At 39.9% G+C, this 23970-nt stretch overlaps 1 protein-coding gene across 4 annotated transcripts in view; it reads right to left on the bottom strand.

The window, feature by feature from the left end:
* Positions 1-898: 898 nt before the first annotated feature.
* Positions 899-23970, bottom strand: part of tns1a (tensin 1a) — an 82949-nt gene continuing 59877 nt past the window's right edge. For 2 of the 4 annotated variants that reach the window (XM_032556570.1, XM_032556573.1), the window contains 18 exons: positions 14844-16514; positions 13680-13760; positions 13250-13413; positions 12658-12739; positions 11603-11677; positions 11162-11188; positions 10940-11021; positions 9593-10131; positions 9422-9508; positions 8502-8630; positions 8320-8415; positions 8150-8227; positions 7948-8019; positions 7589-7615; positions 6235-6403; positions 5662-5730; positions 5541-5570; positions 899-5467 (listed from right to left, as the gene is read on the bottom strand). In XM_032556570.1, the coding sequence (XP_032412461.1) occupies positions 5338-5467; positions 5541-5570; positions 5662-5730; positions 6235-6403; positions 7589-7615; positions 7948-8019; positions 8150-8227; positions 8320-8415; positions 8502-8630; positions 9422-9508; positions 9593-10131; positions 10940-11021; positions 11162-11188; positions 11603-11677; positions 12658-12739; positions 13250-13413; positions 13680-13760; positions 14844-16514 (3608 nt within the window). In that variant the 3' untranslated portion in view covers positions 899-5337. The remainder of the gene's footprint in view (positions 5468-5540; positions 5571-5661; positions 5731-6234; positions 6404-7588; positions 7616-7947; positions 8020-8149; positions 8228-8319; positions 8416-8501; positions 8631-9421; positions 9509-9592; positions 10132-10939; positions 11022-11161; positions 11189-11602; positions 11678-12657; positions 12740-13249; positions 13414-13679; positions 13761-14843; positions 16515-23970) is intronic. The other 2 variants (XM_032556571.1, XM_032556572.1) reach the window with 2 other exon arrangements.

The raw sequence follows: 23970 nt of genomic DNA, 5'->3' as shown, positions 1-23970 counted from the left end.
ATGTTTCCTATGACAGATTATTAGGGCCAGACTAGAATTTCTATTTTTAATTGCAAGTCATAATGTTATGGGAATAAAGTCAGAACATTAGCAGAAGAAAGTGGTAAAAGTCGTTGTAAGGAGAAACAGCTTAGATAGTCTCATGGAGCTCTGAAGTGAACAGCTCAGTTCGTTTTGTTCTTCGAAACAGAATCGTTTCAAAGTCCTTCTACTGATAAATATTTGATGATGTGTAAAGTTGTAAAATCAATACCAAAGTAGAACTTCACAAGATGTCTTTTTTGTGTAGTTCTTATAATATCACTCCATTCTTCTATTGACTTTATGCTGGTGATATTATGACTTTATTTTCATATTATTTTTGATAAACGTCTCGGAATATTGTGACTTTGTTCTTGTGCATTTCTCACATAATACGACTATTTTATTCTTGCAATATGTCTTTATTCTTGTTCTAGTTTGCGGAGATTACTGTGTTCAAATCATTCTGAAGTCTGAATGGGCTGAATTCGCATATTAACTCCAGCAAGATCATTTCCAATATGAACCTGAGATAAAGAATCATCATATTTTGAGATTGGTTTCTGGGGTCAAACTGTGAAGCTTCTGAAATGCAGGGATTTCTTCTCTTAAATATATGTAAGACGCAAAAACAAATCAAGAATTACATGAATGAGCTAAACTAGATCCTTCCCAGGAGGGAAAAGCTGATTTGATTACCAAAAATGAGCCAAAACCTCTTCTCAGTATCTGATTAGGTTTTTAGCGAGAAACCGCCATTTTCACACTTTTGGTCGTCCAGGGCTTCCGTAGCGTAAAAGCTGAAATCAAAACACGGAAAGAAAAAAAGAAGAAAAAAGTCACAAAGAAACAAAGAAAAGCACACAGATAGCTCCGATGTAACTGATCTGTATTGCTTTAATGTTTTTTTTTCTCCTTAGGAACAGCTTAGCCATGACAGTATAATGTAAATGACAAGAGCAACAAAATCTGAGACTCTTTTGTACATCCTCTGCAACACATTCATACAACAGACAAATGCCATCTGTACAAGAAGTCAAATAATCTTTTTTTTTTTTTTTTAATTACATATGGTAACTCTTGACTCAAAGCCAACAGATACGATGCAATTCAATATAAATATTCATTTAGGCAACATTTAATTATGGCATTTTTTTTTTTTCTTCTTCCTTTCCAAAAATGGCTACAGACGGGAAGAAGCTTGTTAGTTCTCAAATCAAGCCCAGCGTCACCCCCTCCTCGCTTTCAATAAAGCGCCATTGTACATTCCGAACATCGCTAACGCTACAAAAAAAAAAAAAAAAATGAAGAAAGTGACACAAATGTGAACTAAAAGAATAAATAAGAATAAATAATCCGCTGACTCTCAAAAGAGACCTTTGGCAGTCGGACAAAGCTGCAGCTGTGGAGCTTTTAGCATCGCCATGAGACACGTCGAACTTTATTTACCTCCAGCACTGACACCCACACGAAATGTATGTCACTCCTCTCTATTGTGGACACAAGTGCTTTGTTTGTGCTCCTCTGATGCACAGCAGGTTTGCTTTTTCCTCAACAGGTGATGGAGGCAGACACATTTTTGGAGCGCTGAGACCTCCGTACAAACGAATGAAAACAACAGAAACAAATTTGTGGCAGAGTGAGTAAACTGTACATCCCATAACATTTTGTGTGTGTCCTCTCCTGGTGAGAAAACTGAATTGAAGAAATTGGAAACAGAAAAGCGATTTGGTATAATAAAAAAAAAAAGCGGCACGAAAAGACGCAAAGCGACAGAATCTTTGGCAAAACGATAAATGGAACCAGCGTGAGCGCATATTGCATTAAGGTTTGGCTTCTGAACTTCCTTTTTTTTTGGAAAAAAACAACAAATATCTAAACTCTACGATGCATCTGCACGCGAGAAAACGCTCGTCGGTTTCTGTCCATGCAACTTTAGCTCATTCATGCCCCGCCTCTTTTCTGAGAGAAAGCAAAACGGAAAGAAAAAAAAAAAAAAGAAATGCAGTGAGCCGAAAAAGAAACGTACAAAGTAATGTACACCATATATTCAAACACATCTCAAAATCCTCAGACTTTGAAATCATTAGCCAAAATAAGTTTTATTTTTTTCCCAACCCATTTTGTCTTTATCGAGACTGTACAATATACAGTATGTATATATTAGTAATCATGAGGGAACAAAGCAATAAAAATAAATACTTTTTCTCTATGTCACCTTTCAAAGAAGTATATCTATGTACATTTATACCAGTATCAATGTTTTTATTAGCTTATTGTGAATGCATGTGGTCAGCAAGCAGGTATTGCGCACAGTGTGTTGTTTTTTTTCCCCCCCTCTGTCGTTCCAGAAGGTCGCTAAACATGAAATCTGACAACATTTAAAAGTGAAAAAAAACTCACTTTGAACTATACGGTTCTTGCCAAAAGTAAATCTGGCTCAAACCAATGACAACTGAGTTGATGTGTGTTCAACGAGCAGGCTTTAAGCTAGTTTTTAACAATTCTTTTTGCTCTAAAGTTAAAAAAAAAAAAACCAAAATAGGTTCAAACAAAAACATTAAATAAAATTTGTTTCTTTATGAAAAGTAATCTTGATATTTTGTAAGTTTTTTCTCTCTTTGTCCTAAAAACGTATTGAAATGAAATGACTGAAACACCGTAAAGTTACACAGCAAAAACAGAACAAGTTCTAATGAAGACCTATTTTGACTCAAAAACACAAAAAAGAAAAAAAAAAAAAAAGACACTTTTTTTTACGTTATTAATGATTAAGCATGTATTCGGTATTTTTTTCTGTCTTTTGTTGAAAAAGGAAATCTTAGTGTCACACAGTGAAACAAATGAAAAGAGCCAAAATCCACTCTACCGTTAAAACCTTCCAGGTTTTTTTTTTGCAACGAACACAAATTTGGGTTCTGTACCAAAAACAAGTGAGCCTGTTCCGCGTTCTGCTGATGGGACAACGAAACCTGAACTCTGGTTGTCACTGGGAACGGCTTGAGGCTAAGATGAACCACCAACAACAACAAAAAAAAAAACATTAAAAAAACCCCCCACAAAAAACGTTTGAGTAATTTCTCAAATCTGAGAAATTAAAATGAGTTCAACACTGTTTTTTCTTATTTCCTAAAATGTGTGTTTGTTTGTTTCAAACCATTTTTGTGAATGGTGGAGCAAGTTCTCAATAAGCGTGTGAAATACATTTTTTTTCACCTTTCTCCCTACATGGTAATGTAACAACATGATGGAAAACTAAACCCTAACTCTCTCTGGTTCTTATTAGGAAATATTTTCGATTATTGATGCAAGGGGGAGGGGGGTGTAGCAATTTGTATGTCATTTTATCGCATTCAGAAAACTGTTCTGTTTCCTAAAAGGAAACAAAATCTGCATGAAGTGATCTGCAAAAACAAAAAAATTCTTAAAATGTTATCATATGAATACTGCACTGTGAAAGTCTAAGCATATGCTCAACATGCAGGCTGTGTGTAGTTTTTCTTTGAATTTTCATCCCCCCAAAAAAAAGTGTGAGGGTAAGACTTTTTGAAACACCCAAAACTCTCCTGGGGAAAAAAAGAAAATCAGAATATTTGCTGAACTTTTTGGTCAGCATCCTTTTTGCTTCAAATGTGAAACACGAAATTAATATTTATGAAAGGCGCAAAAGTCGAATTCCCTGATAATCAGTAAGACGTAACTACAAAGAAAGAACAGAGAATGAATCATTTCATTTAGTTTTTTTTGTTTTTGTTTGTTTTGTTCTATAAAGTACTAAAATGTCAAATTTTGCAGTGTGAATTAAAAAGAGAAACCCAAAACTGTACTGGGTTCATGTAGTTCAGTCTCGTTCTGTTCTCAGCAGACAAAAATGTGTACATTTTAAAAACATTTTCCTTTCCCTTTGTCTCAAAAGGTCCTGAATAGTTAAAACATGGGAGGACTGTGTGGAAGAAAAAGAAAAACCAGAACTTCGGGCTTAAATGGACCAATAACAACAGGAAATAAATAACCGGAGTTTTGACACAAATGGAACAGAACAGGACAAAAAAAAAAAAAAAAAAAAATGTAATAAAAAATAAATATATAAACTTGCCATCATAATAGCTACTTCAATAATCTGTCAAATTTCCAGAACTCTGAAAAGACTAAAAAAATGTCTATTTCATGCAGTTTTTGACAAGTAACTCTTGTCTAAATGTAGATATTTCTTTATCTTCTTCTTTTTTCTTTTTTTTTTTTTCAATTGTACACACATGGCAAAGAATGTTCTCAGTGATGGTAAACGGAGCTATGATGGAGGTGCATTTCGGGACAATAACATGCATAAACAACAGTGCATAGGTCCAGGTCATTGGGCCGGTTCCCGGTGGCTTCCAGTGTGTTTTCTGTGGCAGCGTCTTACAAACAGAACAGTTACTGCAGAGCAGGTGCTGATGGAAGAAGTCTGTAAGGAAGGGTAAGTGGCGCCATCTTGTGGACAGACTGTCTGCACATCTTTAGGCGGCTTGTTGATTTCAGGCTGGAGTTTATCCCAAAAAATTTTTTACTTGTTTTTTTTTTTTTTTTAAAGGATTGGATGCTGAAAGAATGCGAGCGTGGTTGCACCGACACAAAATGACCCTAAAGGTTGTTTTTTTTTGGTTTTTTTAGTAGATGAGGTCTGCTATGCACAGTTTAGATCAGTTGTTTCACTGCAAAGCCCTTTCCAACACACAGCAGACCCATAAAATGACCTCTAAGTAGTTCACATTTACTTTTTTGTGGAAAGTAGAAGAACCGAGCTTAAAGATCAAGCTAACATGCATAACGTCTTCCACCTTTTTTTTTTTTTTCCTGAAGAATCAAAGTTCAAGAGAAACCGCATTTCTTTCACCTTGTCTTTGTTTTTCTTTTGTTTCACTTCATCTTTTAAAAAGAGAAAAAAATATTAATGGCTTACTAGCTACATCATTCTTGCACTTGTATTGCAACTACCTTTGGTAAATCAATAAAACGAACGTAAAAAAAAAAAAAAAAAAAAAAAAAATCCACAAGTTCTTACATGTCCTCGTCACTCAACGTTACAATGTCGCGTTCCTGTCGCGTGCTCAGCTCCACTCCACACGTCCGCCGGCTCCGCTCTGTGCCGACGCCTCCGGGTGGAGGCGGCTCTCGAGAAAGACACACCAGCAAGGCAGAGAGGGGAAAAAGAGAAGGCGAGAACAAAGAAAACAAACCCAAAAAAAAAAAGGACAACGTTGAGTCCTTTTAAAAAAGACGCCAACGATGATGGCAGATTGCAACCCGGCCACTGCCGTTTGAAGTTTCAGGGTTTCACCGCTTCAGAGTCTTGGAGACAAAGCTGACGATGGCCGAGGCGGGCTGATCTGGGTCCAGCTCAGCAAACAGGTGGCTGACATTGTCCGTTGTGCTTCCTTGTTTCCTTGCAACGAACCCAAAAAGCCTGGGAGAGAAGAACCATCTTAGCTTAAACTCTAAAGTATAACAATAACTCAGCTGTTGAAATGTGAACTTACTTTACTGATCCACCTCCTTCTTTTACCCATCTATTGAACAAAAATAGGAATGTTATATTGTGTTACAATTTGGTGGTCGTCAACATGCATGCTGCTAATGTTTGTGAAATATAATTCTTACTTTCTGTCTTGGGGGTCCAAATCACAGTATGTAACTGTGGTAAGAGGATAATGTCGCCGGAAGAAAATTCTGTACCAAAAGACATAAATGACCTGTTACCAGAGACGCAAGGCCCACATATACTCAGGCGTTCTTTACTCCGCGGAGGTCGGCACGTACTCAAGGCAAACTCAAAGTGGACGTTCGCGCAAAGATGAATTTTTACGCCTGCATACGCGTCCACTGAACGACATGTTCACATCGAACTGTTTTCGTGTGCGACGGCGACATAATAAGGTCGAGAGCTGGGACACGTTGAGAGTCGCAAGGACGCGCAGCTGCTAGATTGCTAGAGGCTGAGAAGAAACGAGGCTGGGCGCCCAGCTGGCTCACAACACTTGCTGGTATCCACTCAGATTATGAACAAATTTTCCAGAAGAAATCTGTGCAAGCTGCAAAACTCGACTGTGAAATCCCAACCGTCTGTGGGCATTGTGCGCAGAGTCTGTGCGGCTCGCAGAGTATTTAAGGCACGCCTGAATATGCGGAAGCCTTTATGCTATTATTTATTAGATGTCGCTGTAGTATCCTTACTTTCTCTGGCTGTCAGTGAGGGTGATGCCCTGCATGGACACCTTGAAGTGGACAGTGGTGGCCGCTGGGAGTGGGTTGGTTGTCAGTGTCTGACTAATGGCCTTGGCAATGGCCTGAGGCCCCGTGAGTGACTCCATGTCCACGGAGTTGATGAAGAGAACATTACATGCTGTGAATAAACAAAATGGGAGCAGGTCAGTGTCAGCTGATGGAGGACGACTGGAAGAGCAGAATGTACTGGACGAGCCAATCATGCACATTCAACAGTCAAATGTGAGTATTTTTTATGCCGTTTCCCAGTCATTTGGAACTGGTAACAATCCAAAGAGCTTCAAGAGAAAGCTATTGTACTTCTTGTTTCTCGAAGATCCTTCACATCTGATTCTTCAGTTCTCATCCTGAGTTTGGAATATCAGGCTTCTGAGATGTAGGCAGAATTATCGCACTAATAGGACTGTTAAGGTCACATTAGTCATTGACCCAATGACCAATGGGTCAATGAACCACTGACCCATTGTCAACCTGTTGTCAAACAGGCTATTTGACAATTGGGGACAATGTTTATCCCTGGTCTGAGGCAAATCTTAGAACAACTCGTTTTGCTGCGGGGTTTTTTTTTAAATGTGTTTGAGACATTTCATGCACGGCGTTCCATTCCAGCTCTTTCTGCCATTTTTGCAGCGACATGATTATCTACCGGCAGAGAAACTTTTTATTCCAAAGTTTATTAAAGATGTCAACAATGGATGGAAGACTTGTCCGTCCAACCTTACACGTTTGAGCCAGAGTCTTGACCCAGAGCAGGAGAACGAAGACAACTAGCCTGCAAAACCAGGTCATGAAGTCATGACCTGGTTTAGCAGTAGGCCTACCATAGCAAATGCAGTGACGTCATAGCCAACAAAACATTATAGTGAATAGAAAAAATGAATAGTCTGCAAAATATAACCCATAGAGAACATACAGATATCTACACAGCACCACTAGAAAATGAATTTACATTCATTCAAGGGCTACAAAAGTGGATTTTCACTGTCCTTTTAGTGTGAATTTCCATCACACAGGTTTTGCAGTTGAGCAGATCCCAGAGCAAACTGGGAAGATGTGAACTTGATCATAACCCAAAATAGGGACTATAAAAACTGTCTGGATGGGAACATGAAGTCCTTCAATAAACAACAAGTCAGTTGCTTTCTGTTTAGGAATTTGGGAAGCTTTACACTCAGACATTCTTCTACTGTCACTCGCATGCATGTCTTGTCCATGCAATAGTAAATATCTTCAGGAATAATTTAAAGCCAACTCCATTACAGCATGTTCATAACTACAAAAACCGTGCAAAACCAGTATTTACCATGGGCTTCCTCAGGAACCTTCTGAACTGTAAAACAAGGGTAACAACATTTAAGACAATGTTTCTAGAATATATTGTCTAATTTTACTCGACACATAAGTACCTTACGTACTTCACTTTCTGTAAAGTCTTCTTTGCCAAATAAAATAATAATAATAATATTAAAAACAGTTTCTAGGGACTTTGACCAGTGCTTGCTGTCTTGTTTGTTTGAAGGTTTGTTTCCAGAAAGTCTCCCAATGCAATGACTGGTTAAAAAAAGACCAGTACTATAAAAGAACTGCATGATAAAGCTGCAGAATCCCTCAGAAATGCTAATAAAAACTAAATTTCTACTCTTAATGTCCATGAATTCTTACCAGCTCCCTGCTTGAGAAGCTCAACTGCTGGATCAGTAGGTGTAGCAAGTTCCAGCGCCTCTTCATTTGGATCTTTAGGTCGGGAGATTAAGTGGTTATTATCAGAAAACAAAGCCTAAGTACATCACAGAATGAAGGCAACAATCACTTCTTCAGTCTTCGAAAACACATGAGGATCAGACAGCGTTAGGGCGTTCCTGACCTTTGGTGGGGATCATCAGCTTGCAGGGTAGAGCCAGAGGAGTCATTGCATGTTGGTACACCAGAGCAGAGAGACATCCTGCAAATACACACACACAAAAAAAATCTTTGTGTGAAACTGGGCCGCCAGATTCAAGAACTCCCAACGCAGGCAAAAGGTCAGCGACCCACCAAAATAGGGTTCATTGGGGCAACCTTTCAGGCGAACGCCTTTGGGGCTGGTCTCAATCAGGAAGTGCCTCACCAGCTCGTTGGTCATGTCGGCAGCTACCAAAGAATCACAATACAAGACCTCATGCAAGTTAAACAGGACACAGACTTCATAAAAGTGCTGAATATGTCACTGAGTTTACCTTTTTTGCTTTGCTGGACAGTTGGTGGGGGGCAGGCCACCTTCATGGCCAGACCGTAGGCTCCACGGAAAGAGTGGCTGTCCCGAATGATGAATGCCCCCGGTTCCCTGTCCTTTAACAGACTAATGGCTGAAAAGAGGATGTAGGAAGTCAGAATACAAAGGAAAATACTGGATAAACACTGGTGTATACCACTAGATACAGCTGAGACAAGATATTCACATACACTGTAGAAAATGCCGTAATATAGTTTTTTTTCCACTATCCGACGTTAGATCACACTGAATTGTTAGCAGATTTTAAGGCCCTTATGGTCAATAAAATTATCTAAAAGGCAGAATGGTCAGAGAGATTTTATAAAGGCAGATTTTAACATCAAATTTAGAAGCTGACAAACATTTTGTTTGTCTTTCATGCATTTGGAGTAACGGCATCAGGCTTTCTGAGCGGCCTTTCAGCCCATGGACTTCCTTTTACTGCTGATAATGACACTTTCTCTATAGTTTCAGCTAGCATCTTAAGTTTTGGGGTTCATATGGACATTTCGCACCAACCTGTCTCCTTCGTGAACCATGCGATGGTTGGATATTTCCAAGCTGTTTATACTTCCAACAGATGAGGTGCCACCTTCAGGCAACTGGAAATTGTATCCAAGGATCAACCAGTCTTACCAAAGTCCACGAATCTCTTATTGATTACTTTGGGTAATTTTTTATTTTATTTTCAAATAAGGCCATGAGACAATCATCTGGGCAAATTCTGGCAATTAGCAAATCAAAAATAATTTTAGTAATTCTAATCTAAACAGAAAAAGTTTGGAATCAAATTAAATGTCAGACAGTGGAAAAAAAGCCTTGTGTGTTTTTTTTTCCGCACAGTATTTGTAAATCTTTGGGTTTAGCTGTATTTAGAGCCCTCACCTTGTTCTCTGGAGATATCTGGCTTGTACCAGAACCTAGAAGTGTCCTGGACAAACTTAACATTCATCTTAATGTCTGGATAACCATCTGTTTAAAATAAAACGAACAGGAAAGATGATTACTGTGTACACAAGCCAGCTGCGAGCTAACACAACCCGCCCCGTGTCTCACCATAGATGGACTTGGAGACGTCTGGGAGGGTATGTGTGCCGGAAAGGTTTGGCGTGCTGCCACCGCTGGCCGGCGTCAGGTTCCTGTTGTCTGTCCTCTCTGCGTCTCCGCTGGACATGTGTCTCTTCTCTGGGAGCTGTGGGGAAACGGGGAAGGCAGGGGTGGGAGACGGCTGGGCGCTCCCCTGACGAGAGGCAGCCCCCAGCTCATCGGGTGTGCTGCGGCCGCTCGACGCCGCGCGCCGCCCCATCAGTGGACTCGCGGGGACGGCGGCGGTTGCGGTTTTAGCGTTTCGACCTATCAGAGGGCTGGATGGGGGCTGGTGTCTGGTCAGGGAGGGGCTGGCTTGACCTAGGCGTCTTTGAAGGGCAGGGCTGGGAGGCGTGTTGGTGGCCACTGTGCGGTGGAGGGTGTTCGGGCTGCCGGGGACCGTGTGGACACCCATGATGCTGACCTGGGAGCCCTCAGGGGACACGGGTCTGTTGGCGTATGGGGAGGCGGGACTGTGGGGGGCGCTGTCTGAAGAACCAGTCCTCCTTCTGAAAAATAAAAACACATATATGTTTTCCTGAATATTCACATTTACAAAATTCTCCTACATACACTGCCTTCCAAACGTGTTAACACCCCTTGAAATTGTTTTTTTTTTTGCTACAACCCTCTTTATACAAATAAGTTATATTATTGGGATTTTATGTTTTTGACCAAAACAAAGTAGTGAATAATTATCGTACACATTCCTAGTTATCAGACAGTACAATATGCTCAATTGGTTTTTCCAAGTATATTAGACTTATGACATTGTAGCACAAAAATTTTAGAAGCCTCACTTTTGACTATTATCGCTAATTTGCATCTTTAATGCAGTCAAGTTGAAGGAAAATGGTATTGGAGGCACTTTGTTGCTATCTAGAAGCCAGAATCTGTCTAGTATTCAGGTTGTAGAACCAGGCTGTATCTGAAGAACTTTAACTATGCATCGGATCATACAAATCTGGTCCGTAACTACAGTCCATCGGTCTAGTTATGGTCCATCTTGAAAATCTTCAGTAAAACAGCTTCAGTAAAATCTAAATGTCAGAAACTGGGCTAAATGTTGAAAATGTACATCATATCTGAATGTCTGTCTTTTGTTTTCTTTCATTATATTTCTAAATACAATCATTAAGTAACCCAACATGCCTACATGACAAATGGCAGTGATACCTAATAAAGCAAAAGCAAAAAAAATGAGTGTAATAACAATAGAATGAAAAGACAATGCATGGAAATTGGTTAAGCAATACTGACCTACTGAAAATGCTTAAGTTTACTAAACTGCGGGAGGTCAGAGTGGAAAAAACTCACCCGTCAGTGTTGTGGACAGGACTGCTGAAGGACAGAGGAACTGTGAATGGTTGTGGTCTCGGGTCCCCAGTGCTGCGATTATCTGAGAAGCACAAGAAGAACAAAAAAGGTGAACTCAAAAAGAAAACGTTTACTTGCAATAAAATACAAGGTCCTTAAAAAAAAATAAAAAAGGTTTGGAGAATGTGAAACTACAGTATTTCAAAGCAGAAGTGTCCCTACCTTGCTGCGCATTATTACAATCAGAGTCTGGCGGCAGTGCAAGTGAAAAAGGAAGAACAAAAAAAGAAGACAGGAGCTCAAAACAGGAAGGTAGAAGCATGTCCAGGAGTAGGTATGAATTTAAACAGCTTTTTCAGCATTTTCACATCAATGTGGAGGAATCTTGGAGTTTGTTAAGTCAGTTAATTTGAGGGGTTTTCGAGTATGAAGGCAAAAATGTATTTCTTTGAGATCTTCAAGATTTTTTTTTTTTTTTGCAAATACGACAGTCACTTTTTGTTCCTTTTGATCTTCAGTGGTTTTGGGAGTGTAACCCTCACACGGAGGCCCTAAATAAATCAAATCTGTTGCTATTTGAATGTACTTCAGTTATCTTGTGTCTGGAATCAACATTTGTTTGATGATCAGCTACAGAGAAGAGTTGGTCCTTAGAACACTGACCTGATTCACCTTGTTGATGAGGTTTCAGTCCCAGAGCAGACAGAGGCGTCTTCGTCAAACCTGGAGTAGATCGAGCTAAAAAAAATAAAAAACTGATTCAACCACTGTTACTGCAGCAAAAGGTTCTGTCTCTGCCCAACACGGGTTAAATGAAAAAACAAAATTAGCAACATGAATCCATTGAAATAAAGTTTGTTACACACCAGACACACCCACATACACACAAGAAGCATCAGATATATTTGAATAAATTCAGTAATTTACGCTGAGCTTTGGAGTTTTTCACAATAAATTCAGAACATTTTGCTTATTTCCTGCCCAAAAAGAAAGTCGACAACATTAAATGAGAGTGCGAAAATTCCTTGAATGCAGAATTTTAATGCTGGACATAAATTACAATTGTGAAAACTGGATTATGAGGCGTGGGGTTCAGGAAGGAAGCCACAGTGTCCAAAGGACAATAGGGAGTGTGCAGGCTTGAGGGTGAAGGACTCTGGTGGTGCTGGAGTTACACCATGTGAATCTGGAAGTACTTCAGGAGAATTTTGTAGAAATTCTGGTGAATTCTGGAGAATCTTTAGGCACCTCAGTTGATCTAGTGTGAGATGCACAAGATTGTGCGGAGAAACTGCATTTTATTTGCTACTGACCTGAAGCTAATTTTATGAATAAATTTAATTGAGTTCTGCAATTCTCCGTCCATATTTCTTGGTTTATATGTATGACGTAATGTGTAATGACACAAACACGGTCTTGGTGTAATTGTTTGGATATTTTGACCTATGATCCAGGTTTAATTTGAACTCTAGGGTTTTTCATTCTTTATATTTTGCCACATGAAGGAATTTTAGTTGCATAAATGTTAATCTCATCTTATTTGCAACATACAATTTTATTAAACTTTATCCTTTATGTAACCCAGCAACCAAGTGTAAATTTTTGTGCATTGTCTTTTCATTTAATTTAATTTATTTCATTTTTTAAAGAATAAATAAAGAGGAATCCATTGAAATCTAATTTAAAATCCTAATTGAAAGAGTCAAAAGAATTCTTACCACTGCTTTCAAAAGAGGAACTGTTGCCATGGCGACCAATCTCATCAGCCTCAAATGCTTCCCGGTAACTGTGCACAAGACCCTGAAGAAAAAAGTATTGTCAGACGGAACGTCTCAACAGTCATTATAATCTGAAAAAATACCAGCTGTATAGTGTGCTTAAAGTCCATTAATACACACAGTGGAAATCATTGTAGCGCTAACACAGATGCTAACTTCCAATGTCTTCCTTAAATCCACTCTTGGGGATACAGACAATTATTGCCAAAATAAACACACACAAAAAAATTTTCCTGCTGGTTTGGCTGCTTTGTAAACACCAGCTTCCCAAGTACTGAATTTACTTTTGATTATTTCCGATGTGGTCTACAAAAAAAGTTGCAAATAGGCAAATTTTCTGCAAATAACTTGGAGCTATGTTCCACAGAAAAATCTGCAAACACTAAACAGCAAATAGGCAGCAGTTTACTGTCTGCTAGTTTGCCAAAAGTATTATGTCATCCCGTAAATCCAGGATTTACAATCACTTCCATGGCAATAGTTACAGTCTGCTCTGCTGGGCTTGACCCAAAGATCAGGTGTCTGACTGTACCTCTCTGGGTCTTCCACCTGGATTCAGAGCCAGGTTGTTGGCGAAGTCTGGCGAATGAGACGCCGAGACGTTATCATGACCGCACTGGTAGTGTCCCTCGCTCGTAGTCCGGCGCCTGCCTGTCTCCTGCGTCCCCTCTGGGGTCATTCCTCTGGAACGAACTCCTGAAACCCACCAAGATAGTCACGGCGGAACTGAGGATATGCTTTCTAGAAAAGCTTGTAGAACATTTTGCAACTTGCTAAGCCACAAGCAAACAATCCACACCTAACTCTGGTAGAGCCAAGCTCAAATTCTTGATTAGAATTTTATTGGGCAAAAAGAAGGGAGTCGAAAGTAAAACTACATGACTGGAGAAAATAAATAAGCGAGGCAGGAAAAATACATAAACTATATGAGAAAATTAAAAGTGAGGGAAAAATGGACAAACCAGAGAAGGAATAGGAGCGATGGCGGTCAGATTGTTGGGATGTCATGCTTTCACTGATGCCCCGAATACGAGCGTTGTACTCTGCTCCAGGGGAGGAAAATCAGGTGATGGAGGGGAAGCAGCAGGTGGAGGAAGAGGAGGGTGAGGAAGGTGCAGAGGAAGATGCAATGACAGCAAAAGGTTTTCCACGAAGATGGATTAAACAAAACAAGCAAAAAAAAAAAGAAAGAAATCAAATATGGAAATAAGCTTGGAAACCCTTCCCCCACTAGGAGGCACCAGAGAGCTTATTTAAATAAAAGTGCATTCTGAATGCAGATAATGAATGGAAGCTCCTGCATGCTTGGCTATTCTTACTCTCCTTCCCATCTCTGCTGTCACCAGCTTTACTTTGTTTCAGCTGCAGAGCTAATTTTATGTGGCCAGGTCAGAACTGCGGTACAGAACTCCACCGTGGATCTGTAATACAAACTGCTCACGTTCTGGTACACACAACGTGAGTCTTCTTTAAGTCTCTGTCAGCACTTTGGAAGCAGTAAGGAAACAGTTGTATCATTTTAGTGACATAATGCGGAGTCCTGCACTATTCCTACATCCTGTTTTAAGGATTATCAACCGTTTTTACAAGTAAACATAAAGAAAAACATCTTGCAACAGAGAAGCTCACACTTATACACTAAAACAACAATGGAAGTACTTTGTAAACACCTCAGGTAAACTCTAAGAAGGAAAGGGAAAAAATGGAAGACTAAATCCTGATTTGTAAAATTATCCATATTTACTTTCCATATATTTCATAGGAAAGTTCAGGCGTTTCAGTCATGTCAATCAAAAGCTAAAACAAAGTACACACAAAGTTGTGTGTTTTGAGTGCTTTTTTTGTTCCCTAGGGTTTAGACTTAGTAAAAACCCATGTTTCAGTTTCCCAGAACATAAAAATTGTTTCAGTTCATTGAAATGAACACAGGTCCACAAAGAATTCTGTAATAAGAAACCTTTTTTAATGGGTTTTATGGAATAATCAAAATTTTCTGGCTTTCCTTTAGTTGTATCATGTAAACACTGTAATCATAAAAATGAACAGAAATAAACACTTGAAATAAATCACTCCATTTGTAGTGAATTGATCATTTCAACAACTAACATAAAACCTGAATGCCTTACCAGCGATACGGTGAGCAACCAGGCCTTCCAAGTTCAGATTCTCCTCCTCTGCATCTTGCTCTTTTGGCAAGGGAGAAGAAGACATTTCCTTGGGTTGGGGTGTGAGGGTAGGAAGAGGAGAAGAAGAGGTGCTGTATCCTGGGTAAGGCGATGGCCCCTGTAGGTCTGGGGAGTGTGAAACTCTGCTTGCTGAGTTTATTAGTTTCTGGGGAGACTGCTGGTTGAGATTAGCAGAAGTATCAATGGGATATTGATGGGTTGCTTGGCGTTGGTGGAGGTAGGGCTCAGGGGTGTGTGTTGGGGTGGTGTTCTGGTATGGGTAACCAGTGTTGGACCTTTGGGGTGAATATGTTGGAGACTCCGTGACGGGACTCTGGTTTGGCACTGCTGGGACCCTCCCAGTTTGCCGCTGATGAGAGGTGCTGTTCATTGACCCCAAGTTGTTGTAGCCATGGATGGCAGAATCCCCTTGGTAGGATGGCCTAGCCAGGGTCTGGGAGAATGGTATTTGGTATGAACTGAGGGTGTTATCTCCAGGTGGTGCACTGTGGGACTTAGACATGTGTGAGTTGATTGGATCTAGATCAAGCATTAGCATATTTAGTGCCTCTATGGACTGTTCAATGTCTCGCTGTGAGGCAGAGGTTGGGAAATGAGGGAGGCTGTGGGTTGACTGAGGAGGAGGCCCAAAGGGATCATCTGGAAGACTATGCTGGTGCCAATGGTTAAGACCTCTTTGAACTGCCTCTCGACTACTGGTACTCCTCTCAGGGGCCTTGGGCATCATTTTAGGGTTGGTTTCAGGGCTACTGGGTGGCTGAATCCCAATGGACTGTGAACGGTACATTCCTCCTCCATTTTGGTAGTTGTTGTACCCCACCTGCGATGATGGTGAATCTACGGACCTCTCCTGCATTGCTGTAGGAGTTTGCACTCCATGTACAGGCATTTCGTTCAGCTTTTCCCCAAGAACGTTTCGCTCAAGGTATGGCCCGTCGTTCTGGTCACCAACAGGTGTCTGTGATTGGTAGTAGAGGCTCGCTGGTGTTGCCTGACCCTCTAAAGATGAGAGTGTACCCAAGCTATCAACGCTGTTGCCCTCTTGACTATTAGGAAGCTCGTCGTCAAGGATATCAGTTTCACGCTCCTCTTTTGAGGGTTCCCTAAGAATCCTGGTATGGCCCCCGTTGACATGCACCTGTGCTGGAACCAGGTGTCGAACCCCTCCCCCTGGACTGGTAGATGTGGACAAGTAAGCCTGGCGCTGAGTCGGTGGCTCAAGGCCACTAAGAAGCTGGTCTAGTTCTCGTTTCTCCTGGGGGCTAAGTGTTGGGTGGGCTGTTGTTGAGTTGTTGTGACCTGCAGCTGTGTGCAGGGAATGGCTGTGCTCATCAGTTCGATCAGTCTTGATTGATGCGGTAGAGTTTCCTGAGTCACTGCTCACAGAAAGGGTATGATCTACGGCAGGAAGGGAGGTGTGGCCTGCCACTGGAAGGGACTGCTCAGTCTTTTGGAGGTGATGGTTAGATTGCTGCAATGAGCCCTCTGTATTCGTCAAGGAGTTTTCAAGGACTGGAAGGCCATTAATGGTAACAACTCCCTCCAGGGAGTCTTTCTTTCGGACCCGGGCATAAAGACTTCCATCAAGTGGACCTTGAGTATGACCAACGTCTGAAAGAACAAAAAGGAGAAAATCATATGTAAAGTAGAAGTCAAGGACAAGTACAACTTTATTCATGAAGTGGTACATTTGCTCTAACCAGAAGCATAGTGGCCACCCTTTTGCATCCAACATTTGCAGTCCAAAGGTTCTGCATGTGTCCTCTCTACCAGCAACACAACCTCTTCAGCTCTATTAATAGCCAATTTGTAGTTCTGAAGCTCCTGTCATGTTGCGTCAGCACAGGCCCATAGGGGCCAACATGAACCAGCTAGGGTCCTGCCCTACAAATGGAAACATTTTAAACAGTGCCAGCTTGAATGCCTGGAGATGAACTAGGTGAGGAGAAGCAATCTTCCTCAGGTTGACTCCTGGCTGCTAAAATATATTAGTCATGTCAAACTGGTTACAAACATTTTGGAGAACGTTTTACTTTCTGCTGCATTTGACTAGTTATTGGCTTGGGAATACAGACAGAGTACCAAAAATATTTTTGATCTAGGTTACATTTCCAAAAGGTAAAACTCAGTTTATCAGAAATTCCATATTAGTGTTAACTTAAAGAACCATATTGATATAATTAAACACTAAACTAAAGTTGGCTTCAATAATACAAATTGCATTTGCAAAGTGACAGAAAATATTAATGACACTGGCTCATATGTGGGGGACGTTCCCTCTGGGGCCAGATGGTGGATCGCTCGGACTGTAGCTATTTCAAAACCCATGTCAACAACAAGTTCTTGGATGCAGTAGCAACAAGAATAAGCGGCACGAGAGGAGGCTGTAAACACAGTTTGTCCCTGTGGTTGCTCTACATGTTGACACATTATGAAAGTATAAACGTAGGTTTAGATTACAATTTGTCTAGGAAGAGTCGGGTTTGGTCCACCACATAATGCACTAATTACAACCAGAACGAACACTCCTTCATTATAAAAAGCAATACTTTTAGAATGTAAAAACAAAATCACAACAATGCTATGCCGTAGTAATAAACTCAACAGAAACTTCCTTCTTACCTGCACTAGGAGAATTTTTAAATCAATGTATAATCCAAGAATATTTCCTCATCTTGAGGCAGATTGTACATTAGTCGATCGTTCGGCTCAGACGAACAAGACGTTTCTCCCTCCGTCCTGAGTCACAACCTAACATCGTCTAACATGTGCTCCACTGGAGTGAGGTAGAACTCTACCACTGAAGCTGCCAGGAGGGGTGAGCTGGCACTCGGATGATTTCTTACTGTTCCCGGCAGCTGGGGAGGGGACTCCACCACCTAACCACATCCAGCATTACCCAGCTGTCCGGGAAGACATGCTGTTTCGGACAAACTGAGGTTCCTACGCCAATGCCATTGGGGGTTCCCTGTACCACGTGTCAATAAAATCCAACTCATTTAATGCTTGCCTTTTTCCTTTACATTTAAAATATTTTTCAAGGCATAAAGGTTTGGTATTTTGTTTAATTTAGGTGTAGCTGTATTCTCCACTATGCAACCTCTTTGGCTATGTGTCCACCTTCTGACCTTTGACATGAGAGGCAGTCTTGTTCTTGTTTATAGAAAATTATCTTTAAAAGCTCAGTGGCAAAACAAAAAAAAATGACTCAACTTAACTAGGGCTGAGCAAATCAAGTAACATAACAGTGCCATAAAAAATGTCACGACAGAACGAGAGCCGGGAATAGAAACTCTGTTGAGTAGAGCTGGTGCAATGAAGCCATAACTATTATTTTTGTATCATAGATATATGTTTACAGTTCCGGAAAGACAGGTAAGAAGTTCTCTTCTGGTTTGTCTGTTCTGCAAAAGTTACTTTGTGGAAAACATGTATTATCATTTTGGCTTAAAAGAGTGTTTCTCCATTTCAGTCACCAGGGACCACTGCCCTTCATGTTTTCGATGTTTCCCTTCTGCCACTCAGCTGACTTGTATAAGTGGGTAATATAAAACACACACACATACATACATACAGTACATATATAAAGATATTTGACTTCACAAATTAACGGCACTACATCACACCATTGCTCCTCTTTCAAGCCTTTAACATCGTTCTTAGAAGTGGTTTGCATGATGTGTGGTTACCCCACTGGTTTCTGCATCTAGAATGGCTACCAGGGGAGATTAAAGGATCTCTTAAATAAAGGAACATTATAACATATTGTAAAGCTCAAAAAAAGACAATTTTACATTATACTGCCCTTTAAGCCCAGTCTTAATTTAAATTCTACACAAAATAGAAAAAAAACATAATAATGTCTATGTAGACTTTTGAGACTTAAGAGATCATTCATTATTTTCATATCATGCATTTCTCTCTGAAAAATGGGAATTGGATGAATTGGAGGCTTATCTGGGATTTGACCTGGAAACCTGTCTCACCTTAAATTAACAAATATATTAGCAATACATGGAATCTGTTGATTTTAAGGCAATACTGCTCTTGAAAATATATTAAATATTTTATAAACGTTACCGCATTTGGCATTTGTATAGAAAGTCAGGTGAAGACTAGTTATCTCCAATCTGAATACTGCAATGGGAATTAAAAGATTGTTCACTTTGTGAACAGCAACACATCATTGCTCCCACTTTTTTTTAAAATGTAATGTTAAAGCCAGATGGCACTACTGCCAGCTATTCTATGTAATGACCCTGATTATAAATGACAAAACAAACAGTGCTCTATTGGAATAGGACAAATACCTTTCCTCTGATGTCAGTAAATAACTGAAGCTCAGCTCAATTTAGATCGCTTGACTCGCAGCACAAATAGCTAACAACTTGCTTCCTTTTCTAGAGAATGAGTGCAACGTCTAAAGCATCTTTGTGCTTCAGAGAACAGGGCTACATGTACCAGTGCACATTTTAATACTTAAAACAATTCAGTCTGTTAAGTTAAAAAAAAAGAAAAGAAAAGAAAAGAAAAATGTACTTATAGCTTTGTCAGTATCTCATTTTTATTAACATACACACCTGTGTGTGTTCTACATTCTTTCACGTGACAGGTGCAATAATTATATCTCACAGCATCACACACAAAGCCTCCAAAGCACCTCCAAAACAACAAGTGTTGTTTCCATCATCCATATATACATATGCAGGATGGATATATATGCACACACACATACTGTACATATAAAAAGATATACACATACATATGCACATATGCATATATATATAATAAAAGGAGTGCGTGTAACAATTATATAAAGTCAAAATGGGTCCATGTTAGGATATACAGGAGCTATAGTTGTTTCATTGGATATGGTGTTTGATTTCATGCATGCCTGCACGCTTATAAATGCATATGAACGCCCATATGCTCACAGGATATCTAAGAAAACCATTTGCCCTTTAAAGCTCACCAACACTTTTAAGTTGTGACTTTTTACAAGCTCAGCCAAATTACTTTTTTAGGCATCAATTGGACCAACAGAAAATCTGTAAACCATTAAACTTTGTAAGATCTTAAACTACTTTGTCATTTAAACTGAAGCTTTCCTTTTTTTTGGAATCACGTCATGATGCCGTAGTTATGCCAAATAGCCAGATACTTTTGTTGCCACATTATTATTCGCTACTTGACCATGTAATATTTAGCCATGTGTTCTTTGGTTAAACAAAAAAAATTTTATTGCTTTAATTTTAGTTTCATGTTGTAGCTAAAAAAGAAATACATGTAATGATTTACAATGGGTACCTAAAACAGTTTGTTAATCTGCATCTCTACTGACGTGCTTATTAGTTACATTGTAATTAGCCATGTGCTATCTAGCCTCTTTGGTTTATGACTAATAATATTTTTTTTCTTGTTAGCTCATATTTGTTCCAATACTGCTCTATAATTGTGTGCCATAATGTTAAAGAGAGTTTGGTGTCACATTATGCTTCACTGTTATGATAGTTAACCACATGCTAATTAGCCTTGAGTGAGCACACCTCTCCAATAAAAACGTGAGAAATGTTTTTCAGTTTTTTTTATATTGCTTGTTATCATCGGTACTTTTTAATTGTTCACTATAGTGATAAAAAAATAGCTTGATATTAGGCATTAATGACTGATAAAATGATTAACGCGCTAGTGAGTCACATTGTGATCAGTCAAGTGTTAACTAGCTTCTTTGGTTTAAGAGAAGAAATGTGTTTTTTCTCGTAATATTTCTCCATTATTATCCATTATTGCTGCCATATCACTGGGTCACTGGGTTGACTATAGTTCTGAGAAATATCCCAGTCAATTCCTGTAAACGTGATACATGAATCAATTTCAGTAACCTGAGCTACGACTTTACCTTAAAAAAACAACAAAAAAAAACACAAAATTGAACAAAAAAGCTACTAATAATCTCTTATGCTGGCACAGCCACAAAGAGACGTTCCTGTGAAGGATGAGGTGACAGCAGTGAAAAAGGTGTCATGGCCGCCGTATCGGTGACTGGCACAAGGACAACTACTGCAGTTTTATATTTGCCTCTCAGCGTGTCTGTCACCGTCCAGCTGTCACGGTATGCAGTGACGTGATGCAACTCCGTCTGAGTCCGTCTCCGAGTTCGCTTTCACGATGATGTCACCTATCTGTCCATCCGTCCGCCTGTCTGTCACCTAGTGGCTGTCATAAAAACCAATCCGTTGGACCGTTTGTCACTAACTGTGACTTCCAGCCACGCTGGACTCCCAGAAAATCATGAGACGCAATGAATTTTAGAGAAAGACGTGCACGAAACTTATTGCATATGATAAAAGACTAAATGGAGCCAGGCGGGACCATGTGAGGGTATTTGGTCTGCATGTCTGCCCCGGTAGGTTCTGCTGTGCTCCCAACTGGAGTCATTTTTTCCCCCCATGCATCTGTCCATCCATTCATCTGTCTTTCACTCACAAGGATCAGTCGCCTGTCAAAACACTGCATCTGCTCGCTGTCTACCTACATGTCCGATTCTCTGGGAGCTTTGAAGAACCAAATTTACCCCCAAGAGAAAAACTTCTACTGCCCTCTTTAGGTATTCAACACCTGGTAAATATAGCTACAGGGAACACCAAATGTACCCTGCAGCTTCCTTCAGGTGGAAATCTGATTATCTGAACAAGACTTGCATTTTACAGGAAAAATATAACAGTTTCCCTGTGTGTAATTTTAATTAGGATAGAATTAATTAAGTACACATCAGAAGCAATTCAATTTATTGTTAAATGACATTTTATTTGCAAATATAGTCAATACATGAACCTTATTTAGACGTCACTCATTGTCATCTGTATGCAGCTCATCTGGACGCTCATATCTGTGTCTCTGTTTGGACATCATTTAACCCTTTCGCCTTCCTTTAACAAAGAAAGCTGAAAAACAATTCTTGATGTGTAAAAAGCTTTAAAATGATTTGATGTTTTCTTGTTCAAGTTTACAGCAACCGGTTTTCACCAAATCCCTGGTGCCACATTCATTAGGACCCCAGTTATTCTTCTAAATGACATAAATAAGAAATCAGATAAATGTGCAACTGAAGTATTTGTTGTCTTTAATAATTTAAGATAATTACTTGTGCCAGATCTGTTCATATCTCTCCAAAATGGGAAAGACAGAAAGATTTGTGTTGATTCTGATTAGGCAAGTAGTTATTTCTTGACTGACTATACACATATCTACAGTTAGAGCAATATTTCAGATTTTTAATCTGAACACATACATTCATTCATGTATCTTAAACGTATTTCAAATACATAAAAAAAATTAAACTGCAACTGGAACCAAACGCTGGGTCTATGCGGATGCAAAGTCAAAACAATAATTTTTTTTTCAAATTGTCTCCATGTGGATGTAAGACTGAGCTTTTTCTGCCACTTATACTCCAGACTGTTTTTGTTTGTGAGATACAGGATGAGAATATGGAAAAGCACCTCACAGTGGAGTACGGTGGCGGACCAGCGATGGTGTGGGTATCAAACTCTTTTTAAATAAAAATCTGGTGGCCGCTGACAGGAAGCCAAAGACTTGATTTTAGGACTTTTTACCAGTTTTACCAGGCGGAACCAGAACATGTTGGAGGTTATGCATTATTTTTATTTAACAATAAGTTAAATGATGATAATAATAATAATAATAATAATAAGTTTTCTATAAGCAGGCTCTACTAAAACACACCCACATTTCAGTTGCTGAACAACTAGAACCAATTTAGGTGGATTGTAAGCCTTGTCAAACAAAAAAGGAAAAAATAGCTCCGTGGTTTTGATGAAAATCTCTTCCATTTTTCCACTTCAAACTGTTATGATTGCAGAAAATGGAAAATATACCAAATGTATCTGTTAGACGCGACGTCCAACGCATTCCAACACGACTTCATCGGACAAAACGACAAGCAGAGCGGCAGCAGGGCAGCGCGGCGGGATGCAGACATGCAGTAATGAAAAGGAGGAAGTTGGCAGGATTTGTGGGGTTGATATGAACCTGCAGCTGGAACTCCCAATGCTGCCAAGCAGGAGGTCCAGCTAGAAGCATTACGGACTCGGCTCGGATGGATAAACCCAACTTAATGAATAGACCTTTATTGACTAAATGCAGCCACATCATTTCCTTGCAACAGACTCAATCGCTCTGCAGTGCATCTCACATTTTTCACTCTTCTTTCCCAGACTCGGCTCCTCGTCGCTCTCCCTGTCCTGCAGCCCAAGGTCTCTGCACGCACCAATCAGCGCCTCTAATAGTTTTGGCGTACCCAAATTGCCGCCTGCTCATAAAATGTTCCACACTCAAATTGCTTGCTCCATGACTCATTTGGTACCGTGTGGGCGCCAAACACACAGCACGCAGCGTTGCCAAGGAAACATGATAAACAGACACGCAGGCTCCAGACTGAGCAGAAAGTTGAAATGCGGTATTTCTTTATAAAAAAAATATATGATCTAACTTTTCATTTTACATAATTTTATTGCACGTTTATGTAAGCAGCCAATTAGATTCCAAAATATGAGTTATGTTACACTTACCAGAAAGTCCTGCTGTCAGCGCCGCTACATGATTTCTTCCAACTTGTATTTATTGAAAAATATCCCCAAACTTCAACATCACAGAAAAAAAAAAGTCCTCACTTACAACACAAAATTTTGGAATAGTGTTCTGTTTTCCCCTCGGGGCCTCACTGTCCCTCGTCCCTCTCTGTCTGTCTGTCTCTGTCTGTCTCTGGGCAGTTATTCCAGACATGTTTGAGGGCTCAGCCCCGGCCAAATATGGGCGGAGGGCAGTAAACAAGGAGGCACAGTCTGCCTGCACCGTCACTGATCTAGTGTACGTATTACACACACACACACACGCACACACACACACACGCAAGTTTGTATCAGGACCTTGAATTGACATTCGTTCATTTCTGTAACTGCATTTACACGTAACCCTAACCATTGCCAGTACATTCCCTAACTTTAAGTTAAATATGATTCACATCATAAATCTAAATCTTACCTCC

The sequence above is a fragment of the Xiphophorus hellerii genome, chromosome 24 (genome assembly GCF_003331165.1).
Source record: "Xiphophorus hellerii strain 12219 chromosome 24, Xiphophorus_hellerii-4.1, whole genome shotgun sequence".
Lineage (NCBI taxonomy): Eukaryota > Metazoa > Chordata > Actinopteri > Cyprinodontiformes > Poeciliidae > Xiphophorus > Xiphophorus hellerii.
Note: the sequence above shows the minus strand (reverse complement) of the source record. Positions and strands in the feature narration are given on the sequence as shown.